The 15,692-nt window shown below is 32.8% G+C and overlaps 1 protein-coding gene across 1 annotated transcript in view; it reads right to left on the reverse strand.

Annotated features, from left to right (window-relative positions):
- The window catches only part of LOC129230790 (3'(2'),5'-bisphosphate nucleotidase 1-like), a 123,731-nt gene that overhangs the window by 67,865 nt on the left and 40,174 nt on the right, over positions 1 to 15,692 (reverse strand). Inside the window, 1 exon segment of the mRNA XM_054865196.1 lies at positions 14,556 to 14,604. Within this exon segment, the coding sequence (XP_054721171.1) occupies positions 14,556 to 14,604 (49 nt within the window).

Genomic DNA, 15,692 nt, shown 5'->3' on the forward strand with positions numbered 1-15,692 from the left:
GACGTGGCAATTTAAAAAGTTTGTAAGCAGCAGCAAATTTTTTGATGATGGAGGATTCATTAAGTTTGGAGGAAACATAAGTGGTGGTTTTTTCGAGTTCATTTTTCAAAATATTAGCATATAATTTTTTGCAGCAGATAGAGTAATTAGAACTTGCTTTATCAACAACTGTAAAGACAAAAGCTTTTTTAAAATTATTGATGGCATTATTTTCGTCAGCAGAAAGATGGAAGTATGAAGATTCAGTGTTAGCAATATCACGTAAACGTGATTTCAGTTCAATTAAAAAGTGGTGTCTATATTCAAGAAATGCATTGAGTGGAACATTAAAACAATAGGAGATTTTTCTTAAAAAATATTCAAGTTCAAATGTAAGCTTATTAAAAGCTTTTAGGAAATTAATACGAAAATTAGGCCGATATTTAGTACCCAAACTAAAAAGTTTAATGAGTTTTTTGTTTTGTAAAAAATTCAAATCACCGGTCAGAATATGACCAAAATCAGAGTTGAAGAAGATGGAATTAGAGAAATTAGCACAATTACAATCAAAATTCAAATATTTTTCAAAATTTTTTGCAACTTCTTGATAGTTTAGAATATTTTTTGAGAAAGGAGGATTGAATTTGTAGCTGAAGACAATTTGTAGATCCTTGATGGGAAAAAAATCCAAAAGTTTACTGTGTAGTTTAGAAAAGTTTAAATAGTCGAATGATTTTTGTAAAAAACTAAAGGTGCAGTAGTAAGTTTGATGTTGTTGCGTATAACCAACTTTGTAGATCAGAAGATCATAACAAAGAAATTCAAAGTGTGAATTTTTAAAAAGGTAGTTCGGAAATAAATTTTTAATTTTTTTTCGAAATTTTTGTTTAAGACCAAAAAGAAATTTCCTAACATATTCAGTGTCATAAGAATGACAAAAAGAATTTTCAAGCTTATTAAGAATTTCAAAGGGCGAAAAAATGCAGAAACGAGGAGGGGATTTTCCTGATCCTCTATTAAAACGAGAAGTACTTGTATTATTTCCAAATCTAAACAAAGAATAAATACAAAGATTTTTAGAAGAGTTATGGTATGCTGTATATAATTTATTATCAAGGGAGGAATTTAATCCATAGGGGAAAATAGATTTGAAACGAAGAATAAAATGAGATTCTAGTGAAAGTCTCTTTTCCAAAGAGTGTTCAAAACCTAGAATTGAAATAGAAATTTTATCAAAACTGTGAAATTGAAAATGCTGAAGTTCTTTGTCTTCTTTGTTTTTGAACGGAAGTATATCATGTCTGTGATAATAGAGGATCAGGAAAATCCCCTCCTCGTTTCTGCATTTTTTCGCCCTTTGAAATTCTTAATAAGCTTGAAAATTCTTTTTGTCATTCTTATGACACTGAATATGTTAGGAAATTTCTTTTTAGTCTTAAACAAAAATTTCTAAAAAAACTTAAAAATTTCCTTCCGAACTACCTTTTTAAAAATTCACACTTTGAATTTCTTTGTTATGATCTTCTGATCTACAAAGTTGGTTATACGCAACAACATCAAACTTACTACTGCACCTTTAGTTTTTTACAAAAATCATTCGACTATTTAAACTTTTCTAAACTACACAGTAAACTTTTGGATTTTTTTTCCCATCAAGGATCTACAAATTGTCTTCAGCTACAAATTCAATCCTCCTTTCTCAAAAAATATTCTAAACTATCAAGAAGTTGCAAAAAATTTTGAAAAATATTTGAATTTTGATTGTAATTGTGCTAATTTCTCTAATTCCATCTTCTTCAACTCTGATTTTGGTCATATTCTGACCGGTGATTTGAATTTTTTACAAAACAAAAAACTCATTAAACTTTTTAGTTTGGGTACTAAATATCGGCCTAATTTTCGTATTAATTTCCTAAAAGCTTTTAATAAGCTTACATTTGAACTTGAATATTTTTTAAGAAAAATCTCCTATTGTTTTAATGTTCCACTCAATGCATTTCTTGAATATAGACACCACTTTTTAATTGAACTGAAATCACGTTTACATGATATTGCTAACACTGAATCTTCATACTTCCATCTTTCTGCTGATGAAAATAATGCCATCAATAATTTTAAAAAAGCTTTTGTCTTTACAGTTGTTGATAAAGCAAGTTCTAATTACTCTATCTGCTGCAAAAAATTATATGCTAATATTTTAAAAAATGAACTCGAAAAAACCACCACTTATGTTTCCTCCAAACTTAATGAATCCTCCATCATCAAAAAATTTGCTGCTGCTTACAAACTTTTTAAATTGCCACGTCCTGATTCTGTTAACTTACCTTACTTATATGCAATTCCAAAATTTCATAAAACACCTGTTGGATTTCGATTTATTTGCTCTGCCACCAACACCATTGGGAAAAATCTGAGTGTAAAGCTTGAACAATTTCTCAAAAAAATTCTTGAACAACTTAAACTTCAACAAATGAATTGGTTCTGGATTGTTAATAATAGTGTTGAAGTCATCAATTTACTTAATATGCTTGATATAAACCACTTAGAAACTTTTGATTTTGAAAACCTCTTCACCAATATCCCACTCGTTGAACTTTTTTCCTCTGTTTCAGAACTTTTTAATTCAGTCAAGGATTCCCTTGATTTTAATGAATTGTTTTTTCTTGGTCTTTTTAAATTTTGTATTTTCAATAATTTTTTCAAAAATGGTAATTCATGTTTTCTTCAAATTAATGGCATAGCAATGGGAGCTAATTTTAGCTCTACATTAGCCAACCTTTTTCTTTTATATTATGAACGAAAATATTTAATTGACAATCCTTCCTCTACACCTCTTTGTTATAGATACATTGATGACCTTTTGTGTATAAATTTTTCTAATTTTTCTGAACTCAGTAAAACTATTTATCATAGTTCATTAACGCTCAAAAAGACCAATTCTAATCATAATAGCTTTAATTTCTTGGATATCAACATACAAATTGACTCAAATTGTTCCACTACAATCTATGATAAAAGACGTGAATTCAATTTCGCAGTTAACAGTTTACAAGATTTCTCCTCCTGCCTTAGTAAAAAGGTTTTTATTGGCATTATTGTTTCGCAAGCTATCAGAATTAAAAGAATTTGCAACACCATTTCTGCATTTAAGCAAGAAATTTCAGTACTCAAAAACTTACTTTTTCATAATAACTTCCCTAAAAATCTAGTTGAAAACATCTGCTTAAGGCTGTTCCGGTAGAAAAACATGCTAAACTTGACTCTTTGGGAACAGCGACAAAAAAAATCTAATCGCCGGATTGCAATGAAACTTTTTACTATATCAGATGAATGTGTAAAAAACAACGTGCATGAAGTAAATTGCTGCTGAGTTACCTACATTTATCACAAAATGATATTAAAAAGTACTTTTTGTCAAATATGAAATATTTCTCTTAAACACATTCATGAAAAATCATCTAAACACAGAGATTCGAGATTTTTTTCTCTGAACCATAGAAACAATGTAGACGCATTGCAATTGAAATATTTTGTAAATATCATTAAAAAAATTTTCAATGCTCACGTGTTCTGAAACTTACTCGTTTCTGTCCACTAATCTTATAGTTGCCTAAAGTGCCAATAGATGGCGTCAAAAACTCGAATAAGTAAGGATACGTGAAATTAAGGTCTATTTTATTAATAGCTCGGCTTTTTTCTCATTTTTATGCTAATAAATGATTCCATATGGACCATAAACTTTCTGTAACAAGTTTCATTCCTTCATATTCTTCATAAATCAGTCTAGATTTTTTTTCTCTAAAACCAATTGTTCGTGATCGCGTGGAGATCCCGCCGGACAAATATCGCCATCAGTCAGTTTTGCAGATGAACTAGATTTTTGCGAAAAAGTGAGGCTTTCCATGCGTGTGCCCGACGTGATGGCCAGTGGTATCGGATGTCAGTGCTTGTAGCTTGGGCTCGAGGCGGCAGTGATTGTAGTCAAGGAAAGAGAAAGGGGGGATGGAGGACGTCCCCGTGTGTATTTTCCGTGTTATTAGAAACAGGTGGGTGAACTAGAATTGGAGGGTTGGCCTACGAGTGCTCGCCACACAATCTTTCCTAATCCGCAATGAATATCTTTCTAAATTGACGCAACAGAGAACATTAAAATTTCGTGATATTTTATTTCAACAACGATTTTAACTATTTTTCAAGAAGTAATTAATATTTTCTAATGTTAACGAAGGACAAAGATGATCTGAAAATAGTTCTTATTTAATTAAAAAAACCTTGCTCAATCCATTTGCGCAGGTGTGACATCTTTGTGCATATATTTGCCCTTTATAACAAAGAGCAAAGTATTATGTATGATAATATATGAACTTTCAAAAAAAAAAAAAAATTGAACTTGAAAAGTAAAGATTTTTACATATTGTGTGCGTACGCGTAATAGGCTCAAATCATTACCTTGTAGACACGAAACTTTTTTAGAAAGTAGGTACTTCGTATATTATGTAACGTTTAATGGTTTTTATATTTGAATGTATCAAAATTTTAAGACAAAGCTTAAAATTCTGGGAATAAATTGCAAATACAAGCATAAAAATGTCAAATTTGTGCAAATGGATTAAGTAAATCTTCATCTCAATTTTATACTTTAAAGTTTTAGACTTGGAAAAGTAACAGATTAAGTAAACATGATATTGATAAGCGTTTATTTAAATTGCACAGGAAGTATTATAGTGTGATCCGCGAGTTACTGACCATCAGCCAGTAAGTTGAACTAAGTTGTAACAAAGGTTTTGATTTGACCATTATGAAGGTTACGTACGATATACTTACAGAGACATCTAGAAGTTTTCAAGGAAGTCACTTTTCTTACTGGTGCAAATTGTTATCAGATAAAATGTTGAATCACCTTTTTCTAGGTTAAATTTAATTTTACAGGTTCATTTACTGAGATATGCTGATCAATGCTTATTCTCAGTGAAGGAAAAAAAAATGCATTTAATAACTATCCATTTATGCTGTTTGTTATTGAAGGTTGGTCGATTACATGCATTGATCTAAAATGCCTTCAACGCCAGTAATTAACAAACACGATCTACCTGTAGTAATGACATAGTTAAATGCTAGTTTTAAAGCTTTTTTCTTTATACCAAAGTAATTACAAACATTTTTATGCTAAAGATATGAATGTGTATAGTACAACTTTTATTGAGAAAAAAAATATTTTAACCATTAATTGACTAGCTTGGTTAATTACTAATGCTCCAGATCAGCGGTTCCCAACCAGCATGTTGTGACTTCCAAGGGAGTCGCGAAGAATTTCTTATAAGAGAACACATTCAAAAACATATCATTAAACAGTTTAAAAACTAAAATATGTAGAGGAAAAAAAATCATTTTAGAGAAGCATCAATACTTGAGCGTAGTGGCGAATTTAAAGAGCCTGATGATCCCTCAGCATTATTACATTTTGGTTTACGGACTTGCATCCCTACAAATTGCCGCGAAAGAGTCGAAAAAAACCTCACTATAACATTATCTAAAATTGTCTGAAAGTTCGTTTTTGGAACTTCAATATCGAATTTTTTTGTGAGACAGTCTCTTAACCCCAACCCTCATCCTGAAAGATGTCATGTAATTGCGTTTTCAGGACTTAATTTTGGAAATATTTCGAGAAGTTCCTAGAACCCTATCCCATTCCCTAAAAATAGCAAAGAAATGGATTTTTAAGCTTTCAATTTCGGAAATATTTCACAGGAGTGCCTTCTATTCCTTTTGCATAATTAAAGACCGTACAAACATTCCTTTTCAGGATTTAAATTTAAAAAAAAATTCCGGGTGAGGGTCTCCGATCGTTTCGCCTTGCCATCAAAGATAATCTACTATTCTATTTCTGAAACTTAAATTTCCAAAGTTTCCTTCATATTACCCCCAAATCATTTCTCCCCCCCCCCCAATCACTAAAACTTGATTAAAATACGTTTTGGTAACTTCAATTCCGGAAAAATTCCGGGGGAGAGGCTACCTATCCAAACATTTGCCTAATATTTAAAGGAACAAACAAAAAATACGAACAAAAAGACTACTTTTTTTAAAAATATTTCTAAAATCCAGGGGGTTCCAATGGCCCCTCCTCCCCCTGACTTTGAAACGAAATCCAGGAAGGATAGATCGTTTTATTGATTTTTAAAATATTTTTGGGGGAATACCCCATTGGATCTCTCTTTTTGCTACATATTTTCCTGGTTTTCACCTCTCTAGCCCTTCCGAAGAATGCTCGTAGTCATAGTATATATTCCATTCTCCTCCAAATAAAAATGATGACAATCAAATGACTACTCATCATCGAAGGGGGGGGGGGGAAGTCATTAATCTTGCTAAAACAAAAGGAAAAAAAAATCAGTATTTAGTTAAAATTTCATCACGTTTGGGAAGCAGAGAAGTGCTTGAACTAAATCCAATAAGTAACTTTTCTAACTTGGTTGTCCGTTTTCTGCTCAAGTCATTGTGGCAAAACAAGACGCATGTTTTATTCTGATCAACGTTTTGAATACAACCAACTTTAAACTATAATACTCAAAAATATACTGTCGTGAAATGTATGATAAATTTACATTTTCCCCAATCGAAATTGAACATTTATATCTCTCATATACAGTCGGCTTCCGCTCCAAAGCGATTCAACTTACGCCAAATGCCTATAACGCGAGTTTTTCTCGAGTAACGAATGTTAGAGCTAACGCAAATTTCTCACCCACAACACGAAAACTTTTGGAAAGGAATCGTGGCGCAAAATGACGGCTTCGCTATTTACTACTAAATATTAGTTTCGTGAATATACTTTCATCCTTTTAGCATCACTAACTGCTCTAGTTCCCACCCAGCGCTAGTCAAAACATCGCTTTGTTAGTGTGTATAAATAACAACTCCACAATTTTCTTTTAATATTTTAAATTCTAAATATGAAAGGTGATGAAATATTCTGCACCAAAGCACGCTGTTTCATGCTATGTTTGTGAAGATAGAAAGAAAAAGTGAAAATTTGTGACAAGATAAGGAATTCTTGAACGCTTGAAACTCTAAAAAATGGTTCGAAGGCAGTGGCGGATTTACCAGGGGGGTGGTGGAGACGACCGCCCCCTCCGTAACTGTCATTTTCGAAAACCAATAATATAGAATTAAAGGAATTACTAGCTTTTGCTATTAATTTCAATCAAGTACATTCCACAAATTTGCTTTAAATTAAGTTGAGACAGTGTAGTCGAAGATGGACAGCATTACCCACTTTTTAATTTGAAACCGAAGCTCGCCCCTCCCCTCTTTTTTGAACATTAATAATTTTTATATTTCTATATGTATCTTCCAACCTTTTTCTTCCATGGATTACACTATACTGGTATGATGATACATTTTGCTATGATTTAGAACAGTGGTTTCTAAACCTGGGGGTGATAGCCACCAAAAGGGAGATTTAACTCTTGAGGGGAGCGATAAGTTTGTGAGGGGCGATAGGGGGTGATTAAAATTTAAAATACAGGCTAAAAGGGGGCAATTGATTCCCTCCCCCCTACATAGTGGGTTGAGGGGAGAAATATGGCTTCCACGTTTTTCAACCGCCACCCCCTTGAAAAGAATGTAAATCCGCCACTGATCGAAGATAGCACAGCAATACTGTATAGTACTATTACAGTGTAGTGCTTTATTATTACTGCATACTGTATATGTACCGTACTGTTTTTTTTTTTTTTTTCATGTCTCTCTCTCCCATTGATAATTGATATTGTGCATCGTTTGAATACTGCTGTTTTTTTTAAAATACGGTAAAAATTCAGCTGTTTATGCAAGAAACGGTAATATATTGTTAAGAAATGGTCTGGAACAGTTTAAAGGGTGTTTAAAAATGTCTTAAATAATTGGATAAGTTAATACAAAATTCGTATATTGTACACGTATATTTGTATATAACACACACACAAAATCAACTCCTTCAAAGTTTCAGTAACGATACTAAAGTTAGTTGAAATCTATGATCTAATAAACTTTAATTTTAAAAGCACCAGCTTTGATACGGTGCTCCAAAACTTGAATTTGTTTATATATATATATATGTTTTTGTTTTTTTTAATTATAAAATGAGAAAAAGCTTACTGATGATCAATTGGGTGACGGAGAATTAAAAACAGCAACAATAGCGATAATAATAATGAACAGAAATTTAAAATTAACTTTAAATTTCTTTCTATTAGAATTATGTTGTCTGAAAATTAATTTTTTTTCTCTCTTTTTTCTTCAAGTCCTTATTCTATTATACCCTTCTCAAATAGTTTCAATTATGCGTGCTCAGTCATTTAAAACGAGGGGCATCATGACCGGATAATTGGACAGTTCGGGCAATTAGAGTTTGGATAACTGGAATCCTACTTTGATATAACACAAATGTAATGTATCTTCAAACTCAGAAACCTGTAATTCTGTTATGGGGGAAAAATTCACTTCAGAGAACTCATAATTTAAAAATATTGATTTTATTTTTAAAAAACCATTTTTTGTGAAGTTATTTCTGAAATTAGATTTTTTTTGGAGTTTTAAATAATAAAAAATGTAATAAACATCCATGGAATGACACAACCAATGATTAAAAAAATTATAATAACGAAAATTTAAAAAGAATCGCCGTTTTTGGTTCTGGACCAGAAATGGCAGCCGGGGGGGGGGATTTTGGAATGCCTCCCCTTTGTAAAATTTTTGTTTATACAATGTCTACAAGCATGCCGAGTTTCATAATTTTATCACAATTTGCAGTTTCTTCCCCCGTAGCCCCCCCCGACTATTTCCAAGTTAGGCGAAAACTAAGATCGATCTCGGGGGGGGGCTGTTCCTCCCCCTCTTTGCACGACTGGGCCCTGTTAAATGCCGTAAAAAACTATGTTTTCTTCTTCAAAATTTTAAAAGATTCGTACCACCAAGTTTTCTCTGTAATTCCATGGTAATTTTTGTGGACCTTTGTCATGAACAAAAGGTAAAATTCCTCGTAAAGATTAAAAAAATGTGACCTTTCAAACACAATTTTCTTTTAAACTGTCCAAGTCTGATTTAACAAACTTTCCAGTCTTTTCTATTACTATTTAGCAATTTCTATAAATGCAGCATGAAGGAAACAAAGCTTCTAAAGATTAATATTTAAAAAAAAAAAAAAATACATTAGATTGACAACTTTTATTAGTAGATTTAATAGCCAAAAAGAAGACATTTCTAAAATATGTTGCGATAAATTTACCGAAGTTTCCGCGGTTAAAAAGATGAACCCTTGGTATAACGAAATCATTTCTGATCTAAACTTCAAATCGAAGCAAAAATGCTCTCATCTCATTTCTCTGCAGCGGTTTTGTTTGCTTTTCCGATTCCTTCGCGCTGTCAATGCCTGAAGGCACTTGAGGGGTGTGTTTCGAACAATGAAAGACATTCCTCACTGACTCCTCTGAAGAACAATATCTCCTCCACACAAATTCCGGTTTGTCCCCTTTTCTGGATGTCGCGTAAATCCTGTCAGTTGTAAAACTAGTTTGCGGCTAAAACGTACAACGAGCATGATGCTTTCGTCACAACCAGGGTGCAACATTTTGCGCCATCTATTGGGTAAAGGAAGTTTTTTTCATAAAATGGGACAGTCTTAAGTATAGCCTTCGATGAACATTTCGCTTCTTTTGAAACTGTTTAACTGTGTAAATGTATGATACAACCGTGACAAACCATTTTTTTTATGAATCACCGTAGTGGATAAAATTTTTACACGTGCGAAACAGGTGACCTGGTACGTCTTTGGACTGTTTTTTGGACATGGTTTTTATATTTTTAATGTTTTGTTGACGAATGGATAGGCTTTTTTATCATGCTGAACAACGGACAGGATATGTTTACTTGGATTTCAAGGTGAGACAATTTTGTTATTGGCAGGTACTGTCCCGTGGAAGGCTAATTATCGGAACTTGTTTTCCTAATTAGTCGAGGCGAAACCCCCTGCTTTTAGTTTTAGGTTTGAGCTCTAGTTTATTGTCTTTAGCTTAACAAGTGGTGCATTTGCCCATTGTTACTCTATATTACATGTACTGGAGCTTAAGCATTCTCTTCTAGTTTATAGTTAAAATTTTGGTCTTTTGGCCATAATTAATGAATCCTCCACGGCTGATGAGCTCTGGATTCACTCTTTTTCTATTCCTACTTAATGGCTGTTTGCATTTTTCCTTTTTATCATCATTTGTTATTTATAGTTTGTTTAATATTTGTAATTCTGTTTGCTTAATTTTATATTTACTTGGCTTTTTAGTTTTGCTGCGATGCGCATCTATGGGCTCTTGGTGTGGTCTTTTCAATATTTTTCACTTTTATTACTATTTTATATATATATATATATATATATATATATATATATATATATATATATATATTAAATATTACAACATAATTTTTTTTTTTTGACACAGGGTTCTTAGGAGTAAGTCTGATCATTTGGTTTTATGCTGAAAGATACGAGGGTGGTTTGATAAGTCTGTGACTTTTAAATGAAAAAATCAAAATCAAAACCAAAATGCAATTTATTTTTCAACATAATCTCCTTTCACAGCTATACATTTTTCCAACGATGTTCCAACTTTTCTAACCCGTCTAAAAAATAAGATGTCTGAAGGTCATCAAAATACTCATTTGTGGCATTAATGATCTCATCATTTGAGCAAAATCTCCTTCCACTAAGCCATTTTTTTAAATTTGGAAACAGAAAAAAGTCACTGGGGGCCAAGTCTGGGGAATATGCTGGATTAGGAACCAATTCATAGCTTAATTCAAGCAATTTTGTGGTTGCAATTGCAGATGCGTGAGCTGGAGCGTTATCGTGATGGAACAGCACTTTTTTCTTGGACAAATGGGGTCGTTTTTCTCTTAATTTTGCATTAAAACTGTCTAATAAATTAGCATAATACTGTCCCGTGATTGTTTTTCCTTTTTCAAGGTAGTCAATGTGGATTATGCTCTTTGAATCCCAGAAAACTGAAGCCATAACCTTGCCGGCTGATGGAACTGTTTTTGCCAGTTTCCATAGCTGAAGTCCACTGTTTTGACTGTTCTTTCATTTCTGGTGTGTAGTAATGTATCCAAGTTTCATCCATGGTCACATAACGTTGCAAAAATTCACTTGGATTACGCTTTAATTTGTCTAAACACTGCTTTGACATTGTTACACGATTCCGTTTTTGATCCACTGTCAGCAAACGCGGCACCCATCTTGCTGATAACTTTTTCATGCACAAATGTTCGTGCAAAATGTTGCATACACGTTCAGATGATATGTTTACCATATTAACTATCTCAGGCACTTTCACACGGCGGTCTTCTAGCACGATGTCATGGATTTTGTTGATTATTTCTTCATTCGTGACTTCAATTGGACGTCCAGAACGTTATGCGTCTGTTGTGCTCGTACGGCCACAACGAAATTCTGTAAACCACTTGTGAATCATACCATGTGATGGAGCAGACTCACAATAATATTTTTTCAACTTTTGTTCCGTTTTGGAAATCGTTTCTCTGCGCAAAAAGTAATGCTTAATCAACACGCGAAATTCTTTTTTCTCCATAACGAAATAAAAATAGTCTGCTGTTTTCATTCGATGCCAATAAAACACAACAAAATTTAAATATCGTCTGCAAATTTCACGGGTATTGCCAAATATAACTATAAATTGCATTTTGGTATTTATTTTGATTTTTTCCTTCAAAAGTCACGGACTTATCAAACCGCCCTCGTATGTGAATAAAATGTAAAACAAAAACCTAGCAAAAAAATATCATTTTTGATGATTTTTAAAAATATTTTAGGGAGGGAATGCCCCGTGAGTCACCCAACTTGCTCCAAATGTTCCTGCTTTTGAATTCTGCACCTCTCTAGCCCCTCAGAAGAATGTTAACAGTTAATATAATGTTTCCTTCCACTCTTAATAAAAATGATAGCAGTGAAACTGTCAAAAACTAAACAAATTTAGGTGGAGGGGCGCCATTTCCAAAAAGTGGGACGTGATGGAAGAAAAAGGTGGTCATATATGAATTCAGTGAGTCATTGTACATAAGAAACAGCAGAAATGGAGTCAGAAGGCATTTTGAAGGGATTTTTGTCGCAGTGTAATTAAGGAAATATAAACATCAAATGAAACTGGATTTTCAGCAAAATGTGCAGATCAAGCTGAAATAATAAATGGTATTAAAATTATTTTTTTTCGGCAACAAGTTTTATTTATTTATTTATTTTTTATACACTCCACCTTTACCAGGGGCGGCATTTCAGCATTTCGTTTGGGGGGGGGGGCGAGTTTCTTGAACATGAATTTCCTCAGAACGGTATAAAATACATATTGTTTAACAAGAACTGATAATTAAATGGTTTTAATGTTAAGAATAATTAGGTTTGTAAAGAACAATAAAATTTTTTCGACCGAAGCTTTAAATTAATTTTGTTATAAGTTATCTCACAAAATATCTCGGTACTAGTTTTTATTTTTTAATAAAGTTTTAATCTGCTATTTTTGGAGTCAGGAAGAACAGAAAATTTTGTAACTATAGTTAATCAATATCCAAAGACTTAATTTATTGCCAGTATAGTTAAAGAGGAAGGTCTTGCTTTGCCTCATTGCGCTTCGAAGGCAATTCTCTAACCTCCTGAGACACGAAAGTCAAAATTGGTTGACGTTCAGTTCTCCTACAACTTTCTGGTTGTGTGCGTAGTTTTTTACACCGATGAAGAGGCTCCATTATTGTAGCCTTAAAATAGCTATATGCTGTATTTTCGTGTAAATTTGTGCTTTATTTACATCGGTTTTTCAATTTAATCACGGAAGTCATCTTTCGAATGACTGACCTGATTGAAACAGTCAAAAAACAATGGAAGCAAGAAAGTTATGTCAAAAAAGCACATTTCCTTTAGATTCCTCTCTTTAAAATAACCAACAAAGCTTTTTAAATAGGCTAGTATTTATTTTGTGTCATTAAAAAGTATAATCACAATTCACAAAACAATTCCTCTTCCCTCATGCTATTACTTATAAGTGTAATATTTTCTTTTTCGCTTTTTATAACTGACCTACATAATATTGAAGTTAAGACCAATAATAAATATATCTCACTAAATCCTGTCTCAATTTCTTGAGAAACTGAATTGATCAGTTTATTCAAAATATTGATTTAATATTTTGACTAAAACTTCATCTGGGTTTGTCACCTCTTCCACATTGGCATACATTAAAAACTTACGAAAAGTTCTGTCACAAAGTTCCACACCTGGTTCAAGTATGCATTAATGCGAAAATTACTAAGAGTTTCAATTGTCAATCCAAGAATTAAGATTAGCAAATTAAAATTTTTATGATAGAGTGTAGCATTTATCAAAAAAACGCTCCGCAGTATAAATAAAGTAAACAAAAAATTCAGACAAAGGCATACATATTAAAATGACATCAAATTTTTTATCAATGAAAAGGTCGCTTTCCAGTAATTCTTCCAGGGGGCTTTTATAACTCTTGAAGACCATCTTGTGTCACTCAGAGATTGTCAAGTAAAGAGCCTCAAGATAAATTTGTTGATGTGAAAGTATTTTTTGATGTGAGATGTTTTTCAAAAATAGCATATCTTTACAAAAAGTTCCCATGAAAGCATATGATACACCGAGTTGCTAAAATGTGTTTCTAGTACATGGCGTCAATGAACACTTACTAGCTGAACATTAAGTTATAATATGAGCATAAAAATTTATGTAAAATGACATGGAATTTAAGCGAAAAATTTGCACAGACTCTACACTGTACGGGTATCTCATACAAGATGCTCCATCACTCAATTTTGAAATATTTAACCCATATGAAGAGATTACTTCTTTAGTTAAGGCAAACACTTATCCTCCATCAGTTTTTTCTGTTCTGAAAATTCAGGCAAATGATTTTCTAAGTTATCTAAATTGAATTTTACCATTTTATATTATTCTTAGTGAAAAATTTGGGGGTGCAACCGCCCCCTCTCGCATCCCTTATTTGCCGCCCCTGACCTTTACTATTGATCTTTGAGACATAAAGTGCGTATTTATGCCATAGGTTTTAAGCCGAGTTCAAACGTTCCTGAGCAAAAAGGCTAAAATTGGGAAAAAAGCTTTAGCAAAATGCTAAAATGTCGAAGGTTAAAGAATATGTTTACACATCTTTTCACTGACTCTATGTGTTTCATCTCCAGTTGAAAGCAAAATTCAAAATTTAGACATGAGATCTTTAGAGAAATAAATGCACATCAGCTAATGTTTCTTTAAAATTTAAAATAAAGAAAAAGATCAAGCTCAGTATGGAGATGCTTGCTCATTTTCTGATTGTAAATCATTTTTTTTTCTTTTTTAAGCATAAAAGCGAAAATATCTTGCTTCATTTTCGTAACTTAGACTGTGTTTTCAAATTTTGCAAAAAATGCGACCCTAAAGGAAATCCTGACTTATGCTAAAACAAATATTGCTTCATCATAGAAGATACAAACTTTCATAGTTTTCCAGAGATTATTTATACCTTGTGTATATTCAGCAGTTCCATCTAATGGATCAACCCAAATAACAACCTGCAAATAAAAGGTACAAATAAATACAAAAGATTGAACATATTAAACGTAAAACATTCCCCCTTTTTAGCACAATAGGGCTTTGATTTCTTTTTAGCTTTTCTTCACAAGGCATTAGTATTTCAGTTAAACACTATTTATGAATACAAGAAATGATATATGTAGTTTAAAAGTTAGATGACTAGTTATGTTTTATAATACTTAATAAATGGGGTGTATGAAAAAGAATGTACCTTTAAAAAAATATATATATAGGTGTGCAGAGAGTAGTGATCTTTTATACTGAGAGATGCGACACACGCATACTGCACGCTGATTGGTCACTGGCGAAAACCGTCCTATGCTCAAGTTCCCGTCCATAGAATTTGCATTGCCCGCAACACGCGCTCAAAGAAAAAAGAAAGATTCCTTTTAAAATACGGAAAACTGTGTAATTTAATTTTTAGTTTTACATTCTTTGACGTGTTTGTTACCTATATCTTGCCTTCACTAATGAGAAAATTTCCCCAGGAATTTAGGAAAAATTGTTTTGTTTTGCTAGGCTTATGTTCAAGGTTTTGTTTTTTGTATCCTAAGCCAAGTTTTTGATTTTGATGGCAAACCAATACATTTAGGATGTACTTTAATGCAGGGCTTTGCAACCGGGGTGCCGCGGCACTCCGGTGCGCCACGACAAGGAACCAGGTGTGCCGCAGTATTTTCGTAGTTATATAAAAAGAAAGAGCCTTGAAGTATTTTATTTTAAAGTAACGATCGAATAGCGTTTGTATCGTTCTGTAATTTCTCAATTCACCCTGTCGATCATGTGCAATAAGACATACCCAACAAGAGGAGAGGCGGGACTTGCTGCCCCACCTCTTTTAAACTTCTTGTGATCCCATAACTTTCAGTTTTTGAAAACAGATTCTAATTTCCATGAAATAGACTAATTGTACAGAATTTTTTCTAACTCTTTCGCAAACGGGAGTATCGCCCCCTCCCCCAGGCAGGGATCGTACCCTCCCGCCCAGAATTTTAGCCCCAGCTTTCTTTAACTTTTGTTTCCCTCTTTTCCAGTTCCGATACTAATTTCATTTTATCGTAGTTTC

This window comes from Uloborus diversus, chromosome 1, assembly GCF_026930045.1.
Source record: "Uloborus diversus isolate 005 chromosome 1, Udiv.v.3.1, whole genome shotgun sequence".
NCBI lineage: Eukaryota > Metazoa > Arthropoda > Arachnida > Araneae > Uloboridae > Uloborus > Uloborus diversus.